Source organism: Pelmatolapia mariae, linkage group LG10_11, assembly GCF_036321145.2.
Source record: "Pelmatolapia mariae isolate MD_Pm_ZW linkage group LG10_11, Pm_UMD_F_2, whole genome shotgun sequence".
Lineage (NCBI taxonomy): Eukaryota > Metazoa > Chordata > Actinopteri > Cichliformes > Cichlidae > Pelmatolapia > Pelmatolapia mariae.
In genome coordinates, this window is record NC_086236.1 from 50,624,464 (window position 1) to 50,650,796 (window position 26,333).

General features: G+C 41.1%; 1 protein-coding gene across 1 annotated transcript in view; it reads right to left on the reverse strand.

Annotated features, from left to right (window-relative positions):
- The window catches only part of LOC134635429 (plectin-like), a 90,622-nt gene that overhangs the window by 27,657 nt on the left and 36,632 nt on the right, over window positions 1–26,333 (reverse strand). Inside the window, exons 14-35 of the mRNA XM_063484814.1 lie at window positions 26,006–26,327; window positions 25,819–25,896; window positions 25,536–25,697; window positions 25,297–25,401; window positions 25,089–25,184; window positions 24,859–24,984; window positions 24,598–24,750; window positions 24,336–24,490; window positions 24,095–24,221; window positions 23,678–23,861; window positions 22,574–22,731; window positions 21,790–21,968; window positions 21,560–21,698; window positions 21,020–21,376; window positions 20,817–20,900; window positions 20,616–20,720; window positions 20,364–20,462; window positions 15,385–18,738; window positions 6,147–12,326; window positions 3,315–3,449; window positions 3,117–3,175; window positions 2,218–2,329 (exon numbers count right to left, since the gene is read on the reverse strand). Of these exons, the coding sequence (XP_063340884.1) occupies window positions 2,218–2,329; window positions 3,117–3,175; window positions 3,315–3,449; window positions 6,147–12,326; window positions 15,385–18,738; window positions 20,364–20,462; window positions 20,616–20,720; window positions 20,817–20,900; window positions 21,020–21,376; window positions 21,560–21,698; window positions 21,790–21,968; window positions 22,574–22,731; window positions 23,678–23,861; window positions 24,095–24,221; window positions 24,336–24,490; window positions 24,598–24,750; window positions 24,859–24,984; window positions 25,089–25,184; window positions 25,297–25,401; window positions 25,536–25,697; window positions 25,819–25,896; window positions 26,006–26,327 (12,469 nt within the window). The remainder of the gene's footprint in view (window positions 1–2,217; window positions 2,330–3,116; window positions 3,176–3,314; window positions 3,450–6,146; window positions 12,327–15,384; window positions 18,739–20,363; window positions 20,463–20,615; window positions 20,721–20,816; window positions 20,901–21,019; window positions 21,377–21,559; window positions 21,699–21,789; window positions 21,969–22,573; window positions 22,732–23,677; window positions 23,862–24,094; window positions 24,222–24,335; window positions 24,491–24,597; window positions 24,751–24,858; window positions 24,985–25,088; window positions 25,185–25,296; window positions 25,402–25,535; window positions 25,698–25,818; window positions 25,897–26,005; window positions 26,328–26,333) is intronic.

Below are 26,333 nucleotides of genomic sequence, written 5' to 3' on the forward strand. Positions count from 1 at the left end.
ACTGAAGAAATTTGACTAAAAAGTAACACTTGATGGAAACATGACAAACTTTATGGACAGTTAGACTGAAAGGAAACCCTTAAATTTGAAAAGCATTAACATTTATCGAAAAAAGCAAGAGAGACTGCAACATTTGAAGAGCAAAATGGCATTCCATTATAACCTGCATTTTTCTAATACTTGTTTGGTTTTTTGATTATTATCTTGCAATTTTCTCAATCACCAGTAACCCAATTAGTAAGCCTGGTTGTAACTGGCTAACTGTAACTGGGTTCGGTTGCGACAAGTTGCATTTATAAATATTTGTAAAAAATTTGGTTGTATGACTAAATCTAATTGTGTTCAGTAAATGCCCACTTAGTTAGATCTGAATGCTTTTACCATAAAAAATCCTGCTTTCCTTTCTTTTCTTTTTTTTCCTGCCCCCTTGCCTCTTCCTCCCATCTGAGTCTGATGTCTTTTCAATGTGTTCGCTCATGTGTGCAGAGGGCCTCCAGTGCCAAGCACTTCTCTAGCCCGGTTGTCCAGGCCAGGCACAATAGGGTCTGATTCCCCAGCCCCTCTGTCCTCCTGTGGTCTAAAGAAGTCTCTCTGCAGGAGGGAACGAGGACCACCTCAGTGGCCCTCTGAGTATTTTGACAAACTTCCACACTCCTGCTCCTCTCTTTCAGTACACTCAAAGGTCTTAGTATAGTGACTTGCATGAGTCATTGGTTTAGCTTCCCTTTGATTTCTTTGCTCTCTTAGTCTCCACATCGTTTACAGGATCCAGTATACTATTGTTAAAACGGAGCCTAATCTCCATTAGGAAATTGAGCAGCTGAAGTAGAAGACATAAAGACAGGGTGACATTACATGAGAGTGATAGACAATAATGAGGGAATGGGCACAACACTGAGTGACAACACAATTGATAGTGATAAACAATAAAAAATAAAACCAAAAATGTTTAGAATGATGTTCATGCACGGGAGTGTCTCTCTGACCCTGGGGGGAGTTGATTACTTGTGTAAGTATGGACAGAACTGAATCTCTCATTTTCTGCCTACTCACGCAGTTGCCGGCCGCTACAACTTCAATTTATTAATTATTATTAAATTTTTTATTATTATTTATTAATCTAATACAATTATATTTATATAGCACTAGGTGCTTTATATTGCAAAGTAAAAACCGTAGAATAAAACAGAGAAAACCCCAACAATCAAATGACCCTCTATGAGTAAGCACTTGGCGACAGTGAAGAGGAAAAACCCCTTTTAACAGCTTTAACAGGAAGAAACCTCCTGCAGAGCCAGGCTCAGGGAGGGGGAGCCATCTGCCGTGACTGGTTGGGGGTGCCGAGAGGGAGGCAGGACAAAAGATTAATTCATTTGACTTCCACGGGTGTCTCTTCTTGACCAATGAAATAAAAGTCCTCACCTTGTATTTCCTGTTCATGTGCATGCTAATATGCTAACAAAATTACAATGCCCTTCGTAAGCACAATTGCTAAACATTAGCATTGTCATAGCAATCATTTAGCAGGGAGAGATTAGTGCAGCTCAAACTGCACTGAACTAATAAATGAAAGTAGAGTGAGAGTAGAATTTTTTTCTAATCTTGGGACCTGATTATAAAGTAGCATTGCTGAATTGTTTTCATGTGTGATTAAAAATGGAAGCCAAAACATATTTTTGTAGAAGTACTGTAGCTGGCATAAACAGGGAGTCAGGGAGAGAGAAAAGGAAGCAGAGGCATGACAGATGGATTTTAATTATGTAGACTTGCTTGGCAGGAAGCTCAAAGATGCTACAGATTTTAATAACAACATCAATTAATTAAATATACTATTTTTTTCCCCTTTATCAAAGTGCCAAACACCTCTTTTCCTTCTTCCCTGGAAATCAAATACTGCTCTTTTGTCACTGATTTCTCAAAGTTACATACAAGGTGTCCTTAAGACCTGCAAATGGTCACTATACATTACATTTAAATGCTATTGTGCAGTTACACATTTTTGGTGCTCAGCACAGAGCTCCCAGAAGTGAACCTACTTGCTTCACTATCTGTAAGATACCAGTGGCATCTAATGAGCATCACAGTGTTCAATTCCCCGGGATATTAACACAGTATAAACATACACAGAGGTGCATTTTTTCACTAGCCCGTGTCATACGATGAACTTTAAAATGCAGGCAACAGCATGCAGGCAGACACACAGTAAAGCAAACTGACCCTGGGGTCCAGAGGAGGTAGCCTCATCTCCATGCTCTTGAGCCACTGTCTCAGTGCTCTGATTTGACCCCTGAATTCACACTGCCATTGGCTCATGTCCTCTATTTCCCTGCTGAACCAGAGAAGAACAGGAGAAAAAGTTGTACTGATTACATTTTAGTCAAATACTATTACCACTGTAATTTAGAATCATGCACCTAAGGATTGTAGAACTAAATGACTGCAAACATGGCACTCAAACAGCTAACATCATTAATATTCATAAGTAAATACAGTTATTAATTGGTAATATTTAAATATTCATATACATACCTGCCAGATCTTTTCTTTTCTTTTTTTTTGCAGTTTTATGACTACTTTTACTGGTGTGTGTGAACTGATGGCCTGTCTTGGTTGGTTATACCTTTTCATGCTAATAACAGTATTCATTTTGCTATATCCTGATAGTGACACAATACACTGCTGTTTGTGGCTTATCATTTTATTGCTACTTATGTGTTACTGTTATTATAATGAAATTACAGCTACACAGATATACTATCAGGATTTCTTGGCTTAAAAACTTTCCAAAATACATCATTAGGAAGGCATGTGCTCTCTCTATCTGCTGGGCTGGAACTCTGGCTTTCTTGTTTAACTATGTTCCAATCAGATGCTTTACACTTTGTGCTTACTACACAATTCAAGACCCTGTCTTTGTGTCTGTGACAAATGGAGATGCACTGGTCCACAAAAAGCTACAAATGACTGTTGTCACAGGCTGTTGGTGGCCACTGTCAATCTGGCAGTCATTCTGTTTTTTTCTTTTTTCTTTTTAAATGTGCCTAGATTGTTATCTGTTGTGGTCCAGAGTATTTCATTCATTCCTTTTGCTTTTAAATTCTTTTACAGTAGCATACCCATAGCTCTGATCCTGTGAAGTAGCTCCTGGTGATCCAAACAAGTAGCAGCCTTTATCCTGCAAGAAACCAGTGGGTAAAATATACAAAATGATCCCTGTTCCAGTCTCTCTGCTTTAGCTGAGACTGTTAATGGAGCAATTCATTATTTTATAGCATTCTGTACACAGTGTGTTTTATTTCTCTCTGTGTGCTTACCTCCCGCTCATCAAACGCAGAGAGAGTTGGGAGAGAAGGGGTCAATTCAGAGTAGTCAAGGGAGCTAAGTGAAGAATTCAGGGTGGTGAATGCCCCGGAGCTTCTGTTGGCAGGCTCTTCCATCAAACCCACTGGCTAATGTTGGCACACAGAGCAAACATCTGTATGCATCTAGTGTGAAGGACTTTGGGTGTAAACAAACATGCATACCCTGAATTCAGAAACCCCATTCCGGGGTCTTTTCACTCTGATTTATGAAAAGCTAGAAAAATAGAAATTGTATAGAAAATTGACTGTAATTAGTCTTGAAATGCCTAATGACAGAAACTCACTTATGTGATAAACAGAATAAACAGTGGGTTTAGGGCAGAGCAGGAGTTGGACCTGTGGCGCTTTCACCTGACTGAGCTGCTTCCTTGCAGAAAGTAGGTCTGTCTAACACTGCCCTCATGTGGTTGGCTGTTATTTATTTTTTCTTTCTCTTCTATCAGTGATAAGGTACTTGTTTCAGGTAATAGTATTATATCACATAGGTAATAGTATTATATCACATCTACAGGCGTATTAAAGCAATTGTTCTATATAGAATACTCACATCTTATTTAATCAAATATTAACGTAGTATTTATATTAATGTAAACTGAGGCAGAAGCAGTGAAAAAGTACTCTTAAAAAACTTTGAATGCATGGGTACTGATATACAAATGACAAGAATGCTTCTTCAGAGCATGTTTATTTACAACATAGTGTTAAGTTCACATACAAGAGATTTTTTTGCCATGTCGCTGAAGCAACATCTGCCCCATAACAAAATCCAACCAGTTAGTTTGTCGTTTTATATATTGCTGAAACTTAAATTGGCACACTTAACACTTACTGAAGTTGCTTTTATTTTACACCGACATTTTCCCCCCCAGTATCCTTTAAAAAGTTAGTAAAACATGCAAGACATTCATAATATCAAAACCATCATGAAAACAAAAAGATTTACAGCAGTAAAACTTTAAAGATGCATAACAGAAATAGGTCATTTGAGAAAATAACTGTAAGCACAATTATTCTTTGTGCTGTCTTTGAATCTGCAAAAAAGGAAATTTGCAGCAAAAAAAAGGCAAAAGAAAGGAATTAATTTGAAAAAAACATAAATTCATGCAATGTGGTGCTGAATCAATATCTCAGTTCTCCAAATTACTTTCATAGGCACTTCAGTTGAACTGGATATGTAGTCAGGAATAGCAAAAAAGTCTTGATGTATTATCTCGATTGAAATGTACACATAAATGTTTTTATTCTCAGTGGCTTTTCTCTAAAAATGCCAGGATATAACATAAATATCAGTATTAGCATTCAAGTAATAAATACATGACAAATGGTAATAAATGAAGTGTTCCTAGAAAGGCATCCCAAGATGATGTTGACTCAGCCTCAGCTTTCTTCAACAGTGATGTACAATGGAAGAAAGGACATACTCAATGGTATCTAGAAGCAAAAGGAAAAAAAACTATGTAATCAAAATAAACCAAACAATGCAGCGAGAAATTAAAAAGAAAGCAATGAAATGAATACTGCAAAACAAATCTTGACGAAACAAAGCTTAATCTTTGAAAAACAATGATGCAATTATGCTCTGTACCTGTGTTACAGCATGAGGCTGGCATGGACTCACAGATCCATCCAAGGTTAGGAGATCGTATTCTCCAGCCAGTTGAGTACATGTGACCAGATGTTGGATTCTGAGTGACTGAGGCAGCTGTGAAAAAACAAGGAAGATGGTGAAAAACAACAATAATGAGAATGAACAGAGAAAGTTGACAAGTGAAATGACACCAAAGGCAGTGTTTGGGACTGGCTATTAGTTGTGATCAAAACAAACAGAAGAAAATGGGCAACGAAAGAAAAACAAATAGAAATAATAAATTCAACTTACAAGAATCAAAATAACAGGAGCAGGTCTGTGGGGGGGATCGGGATCGAGTCTGACATCATCTTGGGATTTAGTGGGAGCACTTGAGTGATGATGGTTATGAGCAGTGTGTAAAACAATGGTGCAGTTAACTCAAAAGATGAAAACAAATACTGAATATAAATGGGTGTAAAAGCAAAGTAATGACAGATCTGAAACTGATTTCAGAACAGTGTACATGGATTTAATTGTGGAACTTGTTGCATTCCTATAGTGTCTCTTTGTGTAGTGTCGCAGATGTATTCTGTGCTGCAATTTACTGGGTGCATAATGCAGTAACCCAGACAATTTGTAACATTAAAAAATAACACATACTCTGTGCATACTCTTTACAAACATTCAGGAATTTTAAATGCATCCAAATATTTTAGTTAAAAACATTAGAATTATGTTAACATTTGGTATCTCTTTATCAGTACTGTTGAAAAAGATAAAAAACAAACAAAATTTCTAAGGAAACATGAAATATTCAAGAAATATTTCTGTTTGATATACAGGAAGTATATATTAGTTTCAGAAAGTATAAAGTATACATCTTTTGAATTGTGTAATATAAAAACTATAAACTCAAACAGCAGAAAAGGCATGCTTTGCTTTGAAAAATATAAACTCACTTTGTCATCTGTACTAGAAGATATGAATATTTTATATATTTTGCAATGCCTGGTTATGTCTCTACATCTAGAGCGCATGTTTAGACTGATGTTATATGAAAAAGTTATAACCTAGACAATTCTTGTTTTGACCACATGCAGGGAAGAACAAATAAATTATATTTTCTGTTACTTTAACTATTTATTTCCTGTTAGAAATGCAACTGTAAAGTGCATTAGTACTGCTGGTTTTTAGTCAATATGTAAAATCTAGAATCTGCGACTGTAGCTAGAAGAAGATGTAAAGGAGGAAGATGAGAAGTTCATGCTGAAGCCAGAGCCAGCATCAAAACTGCCTCTCCTGGAGCCTGATCGGGATCCGGTTCTTGAGCCAGTCCGGGAGCCATAAGCCGATCCAGAGCCACTAGCATTGTAGGGACTGTAGAGGCCTTTGCTAGACTGTGAAGAGGCTTCCAGAAGCCTTAAGCCGGAGTCTTCCTCAACCATGCTTCTGTCCATGGCATCTTTGAAGGAGATTTTCAGTTTGGTTTTTGGGCAGGTCAGATATTTAGAATAGGCACTGACATCCCTCAGTTTCTGGGCAGTGCGAGCATCGATCGTACCCTTCCTAATGGATTCATCTATTGACACCCTGCCCTCAACATCAGGCTCAATGAGTCCACCAGTTAGATATTGGACCTCAAGGAAACGCTGACCAGCCTCATAATACAGCCAGCCCTTTTTCAACGCCTGGGAGGCAGACATCTTCACTTTAGTTCTGGGGTCTTCAAATCCATTGAATGCTTTTTGAGCCAGGTTGAGACGATCAACCATGATTTTGTCCACAAGACCTTTTTCTGTGGCCTCTGCAATTGAGTATCTCTCTCCACTTGTGGGGTCAATTATTCCACCTGTACATGCCTGGGCCTCCAACAGTCTTTGACCAGTGATGTTATCTACCAGATTTCTGTGGATTGCCTCAGTGACAGACACTTTTTCCAATGTATCTATGTCTAATATTCCTGCTACAGGGCCAGTCTCCTCTGTTGGGTCATTCCATATGACTGCAGGTGGTTTAATTGATGGTAGGGGGCTCATTGGAGAGGAGTAAGTGGAACCAGTGGTAGAACCAAATGAGGATGATCGTGAACGGAAGCCTCCCATGTTTCCAGAAAGCATGTCAGCAAACTCTGTGATGGACAGGTTTCCAGCTCGGTATGTTTCAAGAGCATTCTGGTCAATAAAGCCACGTGCAATAGCGTCATCAACATCATACTGTCTTCCTGACTTCCTGTCAATAATGACGGATTTTACAGTGCCATCAGAAGAAGTCATTGTGATTTCTTCCCATTCACACTCCTGCTCAGCAAGCTCCAGGTAGGTTTGGTGGTCAATGAGCCCCTTGCGGTAGGCCTCATACACAGTCATTTCTTTGCCAGTCTCTGGATCTACAATGACAACTCTGCGTTTACGTACTGAGGATTTGGAAGAGGTCTTTCTTTCCCGCTTCTTCTCTTTGAGTAGCAGGAGCACCAGGCCAGTGTCAGGATCAGTGATACACCTCTCCATCAGCTGGAGGTAGGTTAGGTTTTCCTCAGTGTTGGGATCAAAAAAGCCTTTGGTATCATCAGATGGATCTGTCAGTATCTCATTCATTTCCTCATCGAAGAAGCCACGATTGTAAGCCACCTCAACTGGCAGACGGTGACTTTCCTCCGGGTCAATTATTCCGCCAGTGGCAATCTGAGCTTCGAGTAGACGGATACCATGATCTTTTAGGATAAGCCCTTTCTTCATGGCCTGGAACAAAGAGATTGTCTTGCCTGTATAAGGATCTCTATATCCTGTTACTGCACGCTCAGCAGAGAGAAGCTTGTCTTTGAATTCTGGGCCTACTATTCCCATCTTTACTGCTTCATTGACAGTCAGTTTGAGGTTTTTGATTGGATCGATAACATATCCTGTGGCTGCCTGGGACTCAAGGAGTTCAAATGCAGTGCCTGGCCTAATCATGTTCTTCTTCATAGCCTGGTAAATTGATAGGCGTTCCTTTGTGGACTCCAAAAATACACCAGCAATACAGCCTGTGCCCTGCAGGTACCTTGATAGCCTATTGCTAATCTCCTCTACTGAAACAAGACCTTCATTCAGGTCAGTGACAGTCTGCTGATCAATGATTTGTGAGCGAATCAACTCCTCAATTGTGATTTGTTTTCTCAGACCCTTGAATGTCAGCCGCTGGTCTCCCAATGAAAGCAGGCGCAATCCACCATCCAGCTTGCATCGTTTGAGTAGCTGTGCATATGACAGTTTCTCATCAGTGACAGGATCAATGAATCCTTTCACATCATCATTCAGTTTCTCATTGGTTTCCTTGTTGATATAGCCTCTTTGCATAGCGACATCTGTTGGCAGGTGGAACTGGAATTCAGGATCAATAATACCACCAGTGGCAGTTTGTGCCTCCAACATTTTGAGAGCATAATCCTCTGGAACGAGATCCTTTTTCATGGCCTGGAAAAGTGATATGATTTTTCCACTGTAGGGATCTTTGTATCCTGTGACAGCTCTTTCAGCTGAAAGAAGTTTATCATGGATCTCAGGGCCAACAACACCCTTACGGACAGCTTCATCAACAGTGAGCGTTTCGTTCTTCAGTGGATCAACAATGAATCCTGTAGCAGCTTGGGCTTCTAGGAGGGTGAGGCCTATTTCTGGTTTAATAAAACCTCTCTTCATTGCTTGGTATATGCTTAGCTTGGAGCTCGAGTCTGTTGTGATGCCTGCGACACAGCCTGTTCCATAAAGATACTGCTTTACACTTGTCAACTCCATTATGTTACGGATGTCTCTCTTGCCCTGTTTAAGAAGGTTGTATGTTTCCAAATCAATGATGCGAGCATTGTAGAGCTCCTCAATAGTTATCCTTCTCCTTATAGTCATATATGACAGTGGACTATCATTTCTGATGATCTCTCTTTGCTCCATGATCTCAATAATGATGATGATCATCCGCTCTTTAGTGATTTTACCAGAGCGATATTCATCTAGGAGCTTCTGCCTCTCTTGCTCTGGAAGCAAATTTGAGTTCATGATATCCCAGAGATTCACGGGTTTATCAGCAAGCCCCTCAATAGGAATGTCAAGCTGGGTACTGGACAGCTCACTCTGTGTTTGCTCCTCTGTGTAGAGGTATGTCTTCTCTACAACAGTTGGAGACTGCGGCTTGGAGAGTGAGAGCATGTACAGGCCTGTGTCTTTATCTTTTTGGCATTTGTCTTTAAGTTGTCTGTAGGTTATATTCTCATCAGTTTCTGGGTCAGAGAAAACTTTGTTTTCATCACATGGTTCAGAGAGGGTCTTGGCAATATCTCTGCTCAAAATGTTCTTCTGATATGCAACATCAGTGGGGACACGATGGCTTTTTACAGGGTCAATAATTCCTCCACTCACAATCTGGGCCTCCAATAGGGGCATCGCATGTTCTTTTAAGATTAGATCTTTCTGCATTGCTTCAAAGAGGGAGATTTTGTTGCCTGTGAATGGATCTTTGTAACCAGTGACAGCTTTTTCTGCAGAGAGGAGTTTTTCATGTAACTCTGGACCAACAACTCCTGACTTTACTGCTTCATCTACTGACAGGCATTGGTTTCTTACAGGATCTACAATGAACCCACTTGCAGCCTGAGCCTCGAGAAGTGAAAGGCCAGTGTTATGGCGGAGAAGCTTTTTCTTCATAGCTTGATAAATGCTGAGTTTCTCTTTTGTTGGTTCCAGGTAGAGTCCAGCAATGCTACTAGAGCCCTGGAGGTATTTACTGACATTGGGATTTTCACTGACTTTCTTGGGTGTAGTTTTGCCTTGTTGAAGCAGGTCAAAGGTTGGTTTGTCAATGATTTTAGACTCATACAGGGAGTCTGCTGGGACAGGAGCTCTGAGTCCCTTGAAGCTGGACTGTTCTTGTTTCTTGGCTTCTTTCTCATCTACAATTGTGATGATAATCTTAATTATCTTTTCAATTGTAATTCTTCCTGACCTAAACTGTCTGAGCAGGTCAAGTCTCTCTTCCTCAGTGAGGTATTCAGAGTTGATAATTTCCCACAGGGTCATTTTCCTGCCCTTAAATGGTCCAGAGTTAACTTCTACAGTAGCCTGAGTCATAGCCTCTTTGGTCTGGGCTTCGGTGTATGCTGGTTGTTCCTTAGCATTGATTGCTTCATCAGAAAGAGGCAGGACCCGCAGACCAGTTTTCTTGTCAGTGACACATCTGTCAAAGAGCTGAGAGTATGTGAGATTTTCTTTTGTGTTGGGGTCAAAGAAGCATTTAGTTTCATCAGTTGGATTACTCAGAGCCTGCTTCATTTCATCATCAAAATAGTTTCTCTTGCAAGCCACATCATGAGGAATGCGATGGCTCTTTACTGGATCTATGATGCCACCAGTTGTCATTTGGGCATCGAGTAAGCGGAGTCCTTGTTCTTTAGGTATGAGATCTTTTTTCATTGCTTGGAACAGAGATACAGTTTTGCCAGTGTATGGATCTCTGTAGCCTGTAACAGCTCTTTCTGCAGACAGAAGCTTTTCATGCAGCTCAGGACCAACAACACCTGCTTTGACAGCTTCATCAACGGTATACTTCTGATTGTGAACTGGGTCGACCAAGTAGCCTGTTCCTGCTTGGGCTTCAAGCAAGTTCAAGGCAGGCCCGGGCCTCATCATGTCCTTCTTCATGGCTTGATAGAAGGACATTGTCTCCTTAGAGGAGTCAATGACTACACCTGCAACACAGTTCGTGCCCTTCAGTGCTTTGTGGACAGGCTCCATTTGAGACACCGCACTGACGGTCATGTTGCCATTATGCAATTTGTTGTACAGATCTTTATCAATGATTTTGGATTCCAGGAGGTCAGTAGCAGGCACGGGTGCTCTCAGACCATCAAAGGTAATTTCATTTTTCTTCTCTTTTTCCTCAGCAACAGTGATAACAATCTTAATGATCTTTTCAATTGTGATTTTGCCTGTTTTGTACTGACGGAGAAGGTCCTTCTTCTGGTCTTCTGTAAAGTATTCTGAATTGATTATCTCCCAGATCGTGACAGTCTTTCCCTTGAATCTACCAAATGGTACAGACACAGTTGTTTTGCCGAATACATCTTTGGTCTCTTCCTCTGTATATATACTAGAGCACTGCGCAGCTTTGTCTGTGATTGGCAGGAGTAACAGACTGGTCTCAGGGTCAGTAGTGCATCTTGCCATTAACTCAGAATATGTCAAAGGTTCCTGAGTGCTGGGGTCAAAATATCCCTTTGTGTCATCTGATGGGTTCTCCATGATCTTATTCATTTCTGCATCATAGTGTCCTTGTTTATAGGCTGTTTCAGTGGGCACACGGTGACTGTTGATTGGATCAATGATGCCACCAGTAGCAAGCTGAGCCTCAAGGACTCTGATTGCATGATCGTGTTCTATTAGCCCCTTTTTCATGGCTTCAAAGACTGAGATCTTTCCACCAGTGTATGGATCCTTGTAGCCAACAACAGCCCTCTCAGCTAAAAGCATTTTGTTGTGCAGTTCTGGGCCAATCAGTCCTTCCTTGACAGCTGCATTAACAGAAAGTTTCTGGTTCTTAGTTGGATCTAACATGTAACCTGTGGCTGCTTGTGCTTCAAGAAGGATCATGGCTGTGCCGGGAGTAATTTTCTTCTCTTTTGATGCTTGATAGATTGACATTTTTTGATTGGAGGGTGTCAAAACACCACCAATGGCATTCTTTCCTTTGAGAATGTTTCTTAGACTATCAGTCTTGCCTAACTCTTGAACAGTGGTTTCACCATTTTTCAGTTTATCAAACTCCTTCTTTGGTAAGACACCAAGCTCATGAAGTCTGCTTGCAGGTACTTTGTCACGGATGCCATCAAAAGCCAACAGATCTGGCTTTTTGTCTATACCATCTACCGCATCACCAACATTCTGACCATTGTAAACTGTCTTTGTTGTCTCAATCGTTGTTAGATGGATAACATCTTTGTGAAGGACCTTATCAGTTCCTCTAGTGTGCTGATCTTTTTGAGCATCCTCAAGCTGCTGTAGCTTCTCACGCAGTTTCTGGTTCTCTTCTGCCAGAATCCTTTCCTGCTCTAGTCTCTGCCTCTCGAGTTCTTGCATTTCTTTTTGCTTTCTAAGCATTTCTTCCTCAGCCTCTTTCTGTTTACTGAGGGCTGCATCCATGGTAGCCTGGAGTGTCTTTTTCTCCTGCTCCATCTGCTGTTTCTGGCGTTCCTGTTCATCTTTGAGAGCCTTGGCCTTTTTCACTTCCTCTTCAAACTGGCTCTCAAGCCTCTTTTTCTCATCTTCAATGAGTTTCTCTTTCTTTAATAGCATCTCCTTTTCTGTCATGAATGTCTGCTGGAGGACTGTCTTCTCATGCTCAATTTTTTTCTGCTGTGCATCAGCCATCTGATGGAAAAAAAAAACATAAAAAGATAAGTTACAATATGTTTATAGCTGTGGCACCGAACTATGTTTTTTATTTTTCTTTTGTTCTGTTTAATAATTGCAACAAATTTATACAATGCACTCTGCTTATGCTAATGGCGCAAATACTAAATGAAATTATAATGTGAACATATGTGCGTTCCTGTTTTTTCATGATTATGTTATCATTTTTTAGCCAGTTGTCTTCTTCTATATATTTTTAGTTACCATTTTAATAAGATTATGTAAAAACTGTTGGCACTACTTAAATAACAATATTGTGTATTTGTTTAAGTTATCACTTCATATTAGCATAGCTAAACCTGAATCTAATGTCTGGTACACATTTTGATGCAACCTGTTACCCCTGGTCATGTGTATCCACTAGAACTCCCACTGTTGTTCAAAAGTTTGGGGTCCCTAAGAGATGTTTTTGTTTTTACAGAAACAATGTGTTAGCTCTGATCTAATTTTTTATCTCATTCATCTCATTTAAAGAACACTAAAACTGAACTGAAAAATGTTAATCATATTTAATTATTATTGATATCATACTAATTGTTTTAATGGAAAGATTTTTAATAGAAAATCTGCATGGGTGTCTAGGGGGCCATAGAGGCTGAACCTGTTGGGGGGAATTAAAAAGTAATACATTTACCTGAGCAACAGCCTTTGACAGTTTGATTCAAGTTTCAAAAAAGAACTTGGTGGCCTTGGGATTTCATATCTGCTTTTTGTAAATGATGTGGTTTTGTTGGCTGTATTGACCTTGCGCTAAGGTAGTTTGCAGCCAAGTGTGAAGCAGCTGGGATGACAATTAGCACCCCAAAGTTCGAAACTATACCTTTTGGCTATAGCCACATATACTGCTACTGTACTAATATGTGCAGGTTTACACTTTTTTTCCCTTGGAAACAGCATGCCATTTCAGAGCAAAGAGAGGTAGCTACAGGAGACTCAACATGTTTTTGAAAAAATGTTGAATTCTTCTGTTAGAATTTGTTTTTGACAGTTTGGAGGTTGAGAGAGCCATTCTAAGGATAAATCTGACATATTTATGTCATAACAAATGCGCGAGCATAAAAATGATCCGAGCAAATAATTTCATTGCAGGTAAATTCCTCGCATTTAAATTCAGCAACCCACAGACGTAGAACTCAGTAGCTGCGCGCACAAAAGGTACCATCGTGCGTGTAAGAGTGTCTGCTTTGCACGTGCTTCTACAGTTTTACAGACAACAGTGCAGAGGCTTCAGAACTTGCCTTAGAACCCTCTGGTTTAAAATATTTCTTCAACATTAAAGTAATACAGTGACAGTTGTCGGTGTTTCCACTACTGCACTGCAAACAATAACTGTTGATAATTAACCCTCTGTGGTCGACGGATGTGCCGGCATGTCCAAAACACATGACCAATTTAAGCAACTAATAGCAACAAGATACAGCCACACTGTGTCTCCATTTCAACTTGTGTTGAAAGTGTGGACTTCAACTTATATACCAGTTTTTAAATTGTGTTGATAGGGTTAGGGTTGCTGAATCTCCTGTAGCTGCCTCTCTTTGAATTGGCATGCTGTTTCCAGGGAGAAAAATAAGTGTAAAACGTTATTTTTGTTGCATTACTTGACTTGTTGCACAATGTGACTTTCTGATTTGTGCAAAGCTCTCACATGCAAGACGGCTTCTTTATGCACGCGACTGAGTTCTATTTAACAGGTTGTTGAATTTAAACGTGAGGACTTTAATTGCGCTTGTGAAATGAAATTATTTGGTCTGATTGTTTTTTTGCTCACGCATTTGTTATAATATAAATATAATTTCATACAAGTGAAGCACAGAATTGCATTATTACATATAACATTGAAATCTGTGTATAACAACTGACCTCTAGAATCTATCCAAATGCTGGCAATGCTCTTTTATTTTTCTCAAAGCTTTGTGATGCTACTTGTACTTATCAAAGTCAGTATTAGATATTCCACTGCCAGTCATAAAACTGACACAGTGCTTCTAAGTTGGGTCACAGTGGCAGCAGGCTAAGCAGAGCATTCCAGAGATCCTCCTCAGCGCAGTCGCCCTACGAAGAAAACTCATTTCACCCCCTTGTATTCGCAACCTTACTCCCTTGGTGATTACCCAGATTTCATGACCATAGGTGAGGGGGCTTTAAAAATATTACAAAAAAATACTCCTACTAATTGGAGTAAACAATGTAAACTCATAAAATACACCTGACAAAAATATAATTCCAAAACAACAGATCGGTTTGTTCTTGGTGACTGCTGTTAAAAAAGTAACACTGGATATGGGAAATATGTTTGACAAACTTAATGTGGATTATTAAGCAATCAGTTAGTTTGTTATCAAGTTATTATGGTAGCTTTTTAAATAGATAAATACAATTATTAGGATATTGGGCTTTTGGTGGTAATAATGACAAAGCGACCAATCTTGCTAACTATAGGGAAGTTCTATAGATATTGCAATATCATTATTATTGTGAGGTTTTTTTTTGGGAGGGGGGACTTGAAAAACTATTATTATGACTGGACATACAGGGCTCCATATATTAAGACAGCTCTATATTTTTTTATGGTAGAGACCATGGCAGATGTACTCTTTGGACAGTGGCAACACAGTATTCACAATGAAGGCTATACTGTCCCTCGAGTTAGTGTAGATCTTCTCTATTTCCCTCTGTTGCTCAAATTGCTGAACAGTTCATCTGGTTTTCAAACTGTATTTCTAATAGTGTTTGTTTTTAATTTTGTCACAAGCTAAGGGATAAATGAGTTTTGAAACTGAAAGAAAAAATGAAGCATGTCAACATTGCATGATACGACTGGACATTCAGGTTGTTTTCTGCATGAGCACAGTGCACTGTAAAAAAAAATTTAATCATATTCAGTAAAAAATATGGTGATATGATTAGTGTAATCAGAGGAAGGAACAGAGGAAACTTTAAGAATGAAGTGAGTTAGCTTTTTGATAGAGTTAACAATGACATAAGCTGCTCTGTTATGCCATTTTTGACACAATACCTCTTTAGACTTATTTTGACGTTCTTCAGCCTCCTTTTTCAGTCTAGCCTTCTCGTTCTCTAGGTCTGCAATAGCTTTGCGTAAATCATGAGCCTCTTTGCTGGTATTTAGTCTCTCAAATTCCAGTCTTTCCACTACAGTCATTTTTTCTTGGGTAGCAATTTCAGTCTCGTGAAGACGGGCAGCAACTGTATCGGCTTGTTTCTTGAATTTTTTAGCCTCTTCTTCGGCTCTGGCCTGGGCTTCGCTGAGCTGAGAAACCTGAAGTCTGAGTCTTTCAGCTTCAGCCATGATCTCCAATTGCCTTTTTCGCTCTACTTCCAGGGACTTGTGATATTCCTCGGTTTCCTCCTCCAGGCGCTGCTGCATTAACTGTTTATCCTCCAGCAGCTTCTGAGCCTGCTCCTGAGCCAAGTCCTTCTGCTTCTGGAGCATTTCTGCTTCAGCCTTGAGTCGAGATGCTTCTTGAATTGCCTGCATTTTCTCTTTGAGCATCTTTTCCGCAAGTGCCCGTTGCTGATTAAGGTCATCTTCTGCAATCTGTCTCAAGCGTGCAGCCTCTTGCGCTTCCACACTAAGCCTAGCAGCGTCCTCTGCAAGCTTTCTCATGTTCTCAGCCTCTTCAGCAAGCAGTTTTTGTGTGCTGTCTTTGTCCTTCTTAATCAGACGCTGATTTTCCTCCTCGATTTTATTTTTCAGTTTGAGCAGTTCCTCCATCTGGACCTTGACTTTGAACAGCTCCTCCTCCACCTGGCCCCTTTGTTTGACGGCATCGTCGACCTCGTCTTTGAGGCGCTGGAGTTCTTCATCTAGGACAGATTTTTGCTTATCAGTTTCATCAAGCTTCAGCTTAACCTTTGTGAGCTCTTGCTCCACTTGGAACTTCTGTTTTAACGTTTGCTCGGCCAGCTTTTTGTGCTTTGCCATTTCAGCGTCAGCTTGCTGCTTCTGCATGAGCGCTGCAGCCTCAGCTTGGGCTCGTTTGGCAGCTTCAAATTCAGCTTCCTTCCTAAGTCGCTCGGCATCTTCCTGAGCCTTGGCTTGGTTTGCGGCTTCTTCCTCAGCTGCTGCTTTCTGCCGTTCTGCCTCCTCTGCTTGCTGACGAAGGAGAGCTGCCTCTCTTTCTGCTTTCTCCTTAGCAGCTTCGGCCTCTTTGGCCAGCTTCTTGGCCTTCTCATACTCTTCCTTGAGCTTCTTCTGCGTGATGCTGTCTTCTATCTGTTGGGCAAGGACACTTTGAACCTGTTGCTCTGCTGCACTGCATTTCTGGGCTGCCTGTTGGGCCACAACAATCTGTTTTTCAGCTTCTTTGTCAGCCTCATCTTTCTGCTTTCTGGCTTCTTCTGCTTTCTTCTTCAGCCGTTCAAGCTCTTCTAGGGCTCCCTTACGCTGCCTGGCGGCCTCTTCCTCTGCAGCAGCAATCTTCTTCACCTTTTCCTCTGCTTCCCTCCTCCTCTTCTCCTCCTCAAGGGCAAGCTTCCTCAGTTTCTCTGCTTCCTCTTCGGCTCTGATCTTGCTTTGTTGGGTTTCGTCTGCAATGTTTTTCAGCTTGTTCAGTTCCAGCTCCAGATCCAGTTTTCCAGATGAGGCCTTTTCAAAGTTGAGTTTAAGAATCCGGATTTCTTCTTCGACAATTCGCCTCTGTTTGAGTGTGTCATCCACTATGGCTTTCTGTCTTTCCATTTCTGCCTCAGAGGATTTTTTGAGTTGCACAATCTTTTCCTCAATCTCTTGCTTGTGCTGGTTGGCCTGGTCTTCAAGAGCTTTCCTCTGGTAAGCCTCATCCTCAGCTTGCCTCCGGAGTCTCTCGTTTTCTGCCTCCTTCTCTTTCAGGGCAATTTCGGCCTCTGTTTTTAAGCGAGTGGCCTCACTGATTGCAGCCAGCTTCTCTTTGAGAATTCTCTCAGCTTCTGCCCTCTGACGAGCTGCCTCGTCCTCAGCAATCTGCCTCTGATGCTTAGCCTCCTCTGAAATGGCTCTAAGCCTGCTTGCCTCCTCAGCAAGGTCCTTCATCTTGGCAGCTTCTGCCTCAAGTAGTTGCTTGCTCTTCTCTGTATTAGACATGGACTCCTTTTCTGCCTTAGTCTTCAGCTGAATGAGGATATCCATTTCACTCCTAACTTTGGCCAGCTCACCTTCTAGCTGCTTCCTTTGTTGCTGAGCTGCAGCGACTTCATTCTTCAGGCGGTAAAGTTCATCTTCAAGGAGGGATCTCTGCTGTTCTGCGTTGTCAAAGTCCGCCCTGAGTCGAATGAGCTCCTGCTCGGCAGTGAGTTTCTGCTGGGCTGTGCTCTCAGCTATCTTCCTCTGCCTCTCGAGTTCTTCTTCAGCCATTTCTTTCTGCTTCAGGGCCGACTCCTCAGCTTTGGCTCTCTTTTTAGCCTCACGCTCTGCCTCCTCCTTTTGTTTCTCAGCTTCCTCTTGAGCGAGGGTCTTTTTGTGAGCTTCTTCTTCGGCCTGCAACCTCAGACGAAGAGCCTCATTAGCCTTCTGCCTCCATTTCTCGAGCTCTTTTTCAGCCTCTTCTCTGGAATTTTCTGCATCTTCCTGTTGTTTCTTGAGGCGTTCTGCTTCCTGTTGCAGCTGAAGGACAGCACCATGCTCCTGCTTGAGTGATTCCTCCAACTTTGAGGTCTTTTCCGCGAATGACATGTGCTTGCTCTGGAGTTCAGCTGCAGCACTTTGCTGTGCAGCCTCATGAGCGACCTTGATTTGTTTTTCCTTTTCAATCTCTGCTTGCTTCACTTGTCTTTCAGCCTCCTCGGCCTGCATCCTGAGTTTTTCAAGGTCTTCCAGAGCTTTTTGCTTTTGTTTAGCGGCTTCCTTCTCTGCCTCAGATTTGCGCTTGAGTTCCTCCTCAGCCTGGCGCTTTTTCTGCGTCTCTTCACTTACTTGTTTACGGAGCTTCTCAGCCTCATCTTGGGCAAGCTTTCTGAGTTTTTCTGCTTCAGCCGCTCTATCGCGAAGCTGCTTGAGCTCAGATTCGGCAGTATACTTTTGTTTTTCTGTTGTCTCGAGTTGGATCCTGATGAGGTGGATTTCCTCTTCGATCTTAGTCCGGCTGTGAAGCGCTTCATCTACCTGTTGACTTTTGTCCTTGATTTGCTGCTCTGAGAGATTTTTGAGCTCCTGCAGCTCCAGCTGGATGTTGGTCTTTTGCTTCTCTGCATCTACAGCAGCAATTTCTCTCTTGCTTACTTCTTCCTGCATTTTGAGCTTCAGCTCTTGAGCCTCTTTCTCAGCTTTGGCAATAGCCTTCGCGTGAGCTTCAGCTAACTGCTTCTGTTTGTCTAACTCTGCCTGCATCTCGGCCATTTTTTTCCGCTCTTCTGCTTTGAGTTTCTCTGCAGCTTTCTGCATTAGTGGAAGCAAATGGTAAAGAAAGGATTATAATCAAGCATGACAGGTTAAAGGTAATACATCACATTTGACCTGCTCGAAGCAGTGTGAATTAAAATTGTAATTACTGTGGTAATCACAGCCAAAACACACACTGCAAAAAGCATCTAAATGTACTGTATTACCCAGGCAATGTTAATGTTAAAATTAGCTTAGTAAAAGATCATTCACTAGTTGCAAATTAGATGCACATTCATCAAAGTCATGTTAAATTCACGATGCAAGTAAAATGATTCAGATGGCAGTGGATCTATTAATGTATGGGAACAAAATATCACTTCACAACACAGCAAGAAAAACATGGCATGCAACTGTAGCTGTAACTGAACTATGTCAAACTGTGCCATAAAATTTGATCAATCAAACTGTTTAAATTAGCACTATAAATGTATTCCCCACACTCATGGATAGAATTTATGGCGAGCTTCTCATGCTCATGTTTCCTGCATTTGAAAGTTTGTGAGAAAACTTAAGTGAGGTTTGTTGAAATAGTTTAATGTTAGAAATCACCACTCTTTTTTTAATCTCATCCCATGCACTGGGGGTTCTTTAAATCACTATTTGTGACAAAATGGAAAAAGCAAAGGCAAAGTCAATGATAAGAGGCTCAAGTCAACCCAGTGTATATTAGGAAGCTTGCTTATGGCTGTGTTAATTTCAGGAAGTTGTAAATTTACAGGATGAGCTGTTAGTAAGAATATTAGTGAATTTGAGACAGTATGAATGGCTGTGGTGTTTATATAAAGAATGGAGTGAAAAAAAATGTCCGATGGAGTTTGACAGAGACAAAGGATGATGAAAGTAATAGGGTCAGTAGGTACCCCGAAAACACTGAATAATTTACCTCTTTAATGCACAGGTTAAGCATTCATCATGGCAAAGCACTGGCAAGCAGTTAAGAGAGGCAAAGAAGGAAACAAAACATCAGGGTTAGAAAATAATGTAACACTTTAAAGTTGTGTTACTGTGGAAAAAGAAAGAGAGCTGAAGACCATGATAACCAGGTTGAACCTTAGATCAGAACTTTGGGTTTGACCTCGGGAATTAATGTGAAGGAAGAAAAAGGAAGCTTGAAAAGAGTGAAAGAAAGAACCCCTCGTTCTAAATCTATAAATGACACAACACACAGAATGGATGGAAATGGAGAACCTAACACTCAACAGTGCCTCCAACTTAATAAATCTGCTTTCATACTGCATTCATGTGGGTGAAGCAAACTCGAGCTTTATGCATTGTTTGTTTTCTGGTATTTTTAATACCTTTAATACCATTTTAACTAATCCCTATTAGATATTAGCCTTACGTGTGTATTTTACTGGAAAAAATATCAGCTACAGCAGGCCAATGTTTCACGCATAACCAGTGTAAAGAATCTATTTGTCACCTGTACATTAAATATAATGTATTTATGGGTTTGTGTGTGCATAAAACACACAAAGAAAAGTGCGTGCTTGCATGCATGTGGTTCAGTGACTGGCAGTTTCTCATCTGTGTTGGTTTGCTGTCAGTTTGATTGGTTTGTTAGGTTAATGTTAGATAGAATTTAGTTTGTTTGGGATCCTCGGCCAGTTGTCACGCACCTCCTCGTCGTCCAGGCGGCGCTGCGTGTCGGTGATGAACTTGATGTACTGACTAGTCAGAGTCATCAGTTCGCTGTACCGGGTCCTCAGTGTTACATACTGATACAGGAGAGAAAAAAATAACATTTAGAAATGCAACAGCTTCAGGAATATTTTTTTTCACAGGGTCAGAGGTTAGTGGTAGAGTCAACCTTCAATTAAAAAAAATTATTACCTTTTTTCAGTAATGATTTCCAGTACTCATAAACTCACCTCCTGAATAATGTTGTCAGAAGCTGAATCCAGTTTGGTTTTCTTCAGGGGTGATACAAGAGGTTCCACCTGAGCTTTGTAGGCAACCAGTTGGAGTTCATAGTCCTATTAGCATGAAACACATTACAGGTTATTTCAGTAAATGCTGTAAACTGCTATATTTACCAAAAAATATGTAGAATAGTGTTATTTCAGGCTCACCTTGATAGTATCAATGTATGCTTTAGCGTATTTTTGACACTCATCAACTTTGTCTTTGTTCTGTTCGATCTCCTCCAGCAGTTTCTGTTTTGAAAGGAAAGAAAATGGTTCAAATAAAAGTTAATCTCAGCAGTTTCACATAAAAATAAAATACTAACACTAATAATAATACTAATATACTAATATTAGATCGTTGAACATACTTTCTCCTGGGCAAGTTGCTCCTTCAGCGTTTTGCTGTCGGTGATAGGCACAGCCTGAATCTTCTCCTGTCTTTGCTTAGCATCAGCAATCCAGCGGATTAGCCAATCATAGCTCTCACGATAGTAACCGAGCTGGCGGCCGAGCTGCTCTAGCTCTCTCTGGCGAAGGTCGATCTGGGTGAACACGGCCTTCCAACGATCCTGGAGGCTGGACAGCTGCTGGCGGAAGTGGTCGAGCTCAACGTCGCGCTCGCTGTGCACACGAGCCATCTTGTCGCTCACGGCAGAGGCTTTTTTCAGTTCTTCTTCCAGGGAATCAAACACTGGCTGTTCACCCTCAGCTTCAGTGCGCATTTTCTGCAAGTTTCGTACAAAGAAGACCAATAAACAGTCTGTAAATACATCAGAACTGGGCAAACCTACTATTAAAAGTGTGACTTCTATTTCTTACACAGAATCAATTGAGAATGGTTCTTTGTAACATAAGTAAGATTTCTGTAAAAAGAGACTTGGCAAGAAAATAAGTCATGTATTGTTTACCTTAAGCTTTGCTCTGTAAGTCTCTACTTCCTTGACATCACTAGGCACAGTGTGAACTTCACGCAGACAGTCCTCATACTGCTTGAGAACGCCCTCAGCACCCTGCGTGTTGCGGATGACCATTTCCACAGTCTTTAGCCTGAGACAAGGAGCAATAAATTAATTAAGGAGATCTAAGTGCACTAGAAAACAGCACATTTTCTCTTTGCAGTCAGTTTTTAGGGACTTACTTCTCAAGATAAACAGAGGAAAGAATGTGGGCATGATCCATCTTCTGTACAGTGAGGTCGAGCTCTGACCGCAGCACAGGAGCTGAGGCAGAAGGCTGAGGGGAGGCCAAGACTTCTTGTGTCTTAACAGACACCTTATCAAGGTCCTTCTTAAGGCCGTCAAGTTCTCCCTGAACTTTCTGTACAACAGAGAAGACAAGCGTGAAGAACAAAGAAAAAAAACCCCAAACAAATCCAAGCCAGCCAACTATGAACAACTGAAAGAAAAGAAGGAACATTTGAAATTTAAATTAACCTAAGCTCGAGGAGAGCAGGAACCAGAGGCACATGTGAGAAGTTTCCCTTCTAAGTTTTCTGCCATCGTTAACAATTTAACCCCATTTTTATGTGTCAACCAAACTCAAATAACTCAAAACTTTTATTTTTGCACAAAGCCCTAAGCTGAACTTCACCTACTAGCAGGGCTGTACAGTTGCTGGATTGACGCCAGCATCCCAGCTCTCATTGAATTACATATAAGCTGTTAAGCACTTAAATTCATTTTAATTCTCTGCTGTGTTTCCACATTTTAAACCTACTGCAACGATTTATTAATTCAACCCCCACTCCATCCTTCTGCATGGATTCTGGTTCAGTTAGCTACTTTTGCTTCTCATCAATAACACATTTAGTCAACTATCCAACAAACCTATCCGTCTTTTAACCACAGCACAGCTATTTTTGGTTTCATTTGATGCCTCATTGCCATTTCTGCACAGAACACATTTAAATTTGAGCTCAGTACCTTCTGCTCTGTGGTCTTCTGAATACACTCTTTGAGAGGCTCTTTTTCCACAGGTTTGCGAATGCGTGCCACAGTACCAGCCTCGCAGTCCTCTATACGCAGACGCAGGTCCTTCAGCTCAGAGATGTAGTTCTTACACAGAGTCTCATTCTGTTGACCTGTGAACACATTTGTATTAGTTTAGAATCATCCGATTTGAAAAGGCTATATTTGAATTTCCCAACTCTGGGACGAATAAAGGCTATCTTATCTTTTACAGTAATATCCAGTACATAGAAGGACGTAGAAGTTTGCTGTCAATTTTAAAATACATGGCTAAATATAAAGTTTTACCAAAAAAAAAAAAGCAGTGTTCACAAGTGTTCAATGTGTCCCTCTCTGGATGCACAGCATATGTCCACCTGATAGTCAAACTCATCCCATACTTTTGCAAGAATGTCGAGTCGCAAAGGTCACTGCTGTTGTTACACTACCTACCAGCAACCAAGTGAAACTCCCGAATCCGCCCTTTCTAACAGTACGCGTTTGGATCATTACCCGTGAATGGCTGTGAAATTAAAGCACTCTGAAACTGAACTATTCTTGTTAGTATGAAACATTCAATTCACTTTTAATATGACACATCCTAAGATGTCATGTCCACAAATAGATAATGATGTCCATTGTTGCACTGTAATGTTTTCGACTGTGTCACACCTTCCATGCAGTTCTTCATATATCATGTCTAAAACACACGCAGCTCCAGCTATATCTATAGCATACACAACATATGCACTACCCAAGTACCTAAAATCAGAACACATATTCTACTTGGTGCAGAGATGCCACAAAAAAAAATGCATATTGAAAATCAAAGCAACATGCACTCACACATGACTAAAGACGAACACGTGTTTTGGGACATTCCATCAAAGGCTGGAAGGCGTGTACACATATTAGTTTGGTGAGCAGTAGTTTGTGCTTGCTTTAAGTCACTCACCTTTAACCCTAACAACCATTATTCCTGAAAGGTGAATTGACAGTTATATACTGTTCAGTTGCTACACACTTGACCTCGGTAAAACTATGAATCATTAAAATCAGTTTGTTAAAATCAGATCTCACCTTTCTCCATGGAGCGAAGCAGGTTGTCGAAATGCTGGGTGGACTTGGTGTAGTCATCCTCGACCTGCATGCGGTCATCGGGGCCGAAGAGCTGCGAGTCCTGGCTGTCACGCATGAAGTCCTGGTAGTGAAGCTCCAGATTCCGCATGATCAGCCTGTACTCTTCTGGCTTCATGGTCTTTAACTGCACACAATGAAGAGAAGCAGTGGAGGAATTAGGAGACAGGATTTAGCGCAATGTCGTCAAAGCACAAACAAGGCCCCTTTTATCGTCAGCTACACCAAACTTGGTACACACTTTCCTCATTATCATGTGGAAATGGAATTTACATTTCCAAACGTGGAATGAAACACAATGAAGTTCCCCTCTTTGTCAGCTCTACAAGTTTTAGGTGATACTTTTACTTTAGTACCAACCATTGTGATGTTCCAGGAGCGTATCTGTGTGAAGTCTCTCATCAGGTACTGCCATGACAGTAGACTCTTCATGTTTATATGGAGCATCTGCCACATGGACACCATTTCCTGATGACCTGCATCCAGACTACAGTAGGACAAGATTGTGCATTATGGGAACAAAAGAAAAAACGCATGAAATCACTGACATGATCAAGCCAAGATGTCGTCGTCACATAGGGGATCAATTTTACAGTCTCACCTGGACACGCTGTCCACAGCCTCCTTGTTGACAGGAGGTACAATGAAGCAGACAGAAGGCACCATCGCCTCGTGTCCAGAACGGTTCAAGACCTTCCACTTGAAGGGCTGAGAGTTGTTGAGGAGTGCACACTCATCTCCTTTGTGGACAGTGATCTGAAAAGAAGCCAGGACATATTAAAGTAGATGTAGTCTCAGGATCTGTGGCAATTATGATCACAATGGTGAATGATTAAGCATTTCTACAGTGGAAATAATCCAACCTCCTGCTGTTTGAAGTCACAGACAGCCTGAATGGGCAGTTTGCCTTTGATGGAAGTGGTGGGGTTTCGTGGTTTCAGCTGGATGATGGACCTGGATCTCTTGTTCAGGCCGGCCACCACAGTCTTGAATTCATTCAGCTGTTCTTTCTCCTCCTGTTGAAAAGAAGATTGAAATAGATTACAGTAAAAGAAAACAGACCCCTTTCTTGATGCTTTTATTAAAGTGTGTGTGCGGTACGATGCATTTGAACATGTACATACCGCAGCATCCTGCAGCAGATCCTCCAGGCGTGTGGCTGTTGTAGAGCGATCACAGCTGTATTTCTTTTTCATGTTCTCTTGCATTTTCTTCATCTTGTCCTGAGCCTCTTTAACGTCGGCAAAGAACTGTAAAGAAGGAGATCACATGAGGCGGACAATATTCCTGACTCTATGAATATGAGGGATGATTATCCTGGAGGTTTATATTCCTAAATGTCTGTGTTCCATACCTGGTAGTAGGCTGTGTTTTCTTTGAGATGAGCCTCTATACAGCAGCACAGCTGGAGGATCCAGCTCCACTGAGTCTGCAGGGCAGCTGTGAAGGACTGGTAGAGATCAAGAAGATACGACAATGACAGTGCATTAGTTTGGACACATTTAGGTCTATATTCTGCATGCAGATGTCTTCTGCTCAGCTGGATTAACTACTGAAATTACCTCAACGGTCTTCTTGCCAGGATGTCCATCCCTGACAAGTCTGTCTCCCAAAGTCTGGATGTCATTGACCTTCTTCTCCCTCAGCTCCAGCTCTCGCATGAGACCCTGAAGAATTGAACAGATGTAGTTGAAAATCTGCTTATTTGTTGAACATCTGTCAGTGAATCTACAGGGCAGGATTAGGGGATAAAAATAAGCAACTGTGAAATTTTAGATTTGGTTCTACTTCTTAAACGCACCGAGTAATTGTCTTTCTTAGCTGTCATGTTAGTGTTCCTGTCACTCCAGTCAAAGTTGACCTCTTCCTCTTCTTTGTCATTCAACCACATCAGCTCTTTAGTAGCAGCGCTGACAAAGGCATGCAGTGATTCCAGATTTCTTAGGCGGGACTTGGAAGAGTTCTGAAAAAAAAAAAAAAGGAATATTTACAGCTGATTAAAAATCCATAGCTTATATTTATAGCTTCAACCTTTTTGTGCTGAGTGATTAAAATCTGAAATCAGATTATTTATGAATATTTACCAGTAGTTTGCCATACTGAAGGTCCAGTTTTCCCAGGTATTCTCTGTATGTGCCCTTGCTGACAGGAGATAATTGGGTCTATTGTATATGAAAACCACAAAATGACATTATTAGGAAATAGGGAACCACTTTTATACATACTTAAAATCCGTATGTAGACTTTTTAGTGGTCCGATAGAAACACTACCTCATCAGCCTTAGCCCGTTCGATTTTGGATTTGAAGTCCTCCACGGTCTGATGCAAGCCTCTGTGGCTGCCCAGCTGGGACTCCATCGAAGGCAGATCAGATCCCCACTCTGCGTTATCGATGCGGCGCTGGTTCTCCTCCACCCAGGCCAAGAGATCTTGAACATAACGCAAGGTTACGTCATCCAACTCGGGCCGTCCCTTCACGGAGGTCTGCTGGACGCTCTGAGTAAGTGGGACCTGGGCAGTAGTCACGGCAGACTTCAGACGAAGATTGTAGTCAGTGCGCAAATTCACCAAGCGCTCATGGAGGCGGTAAACTCTATCA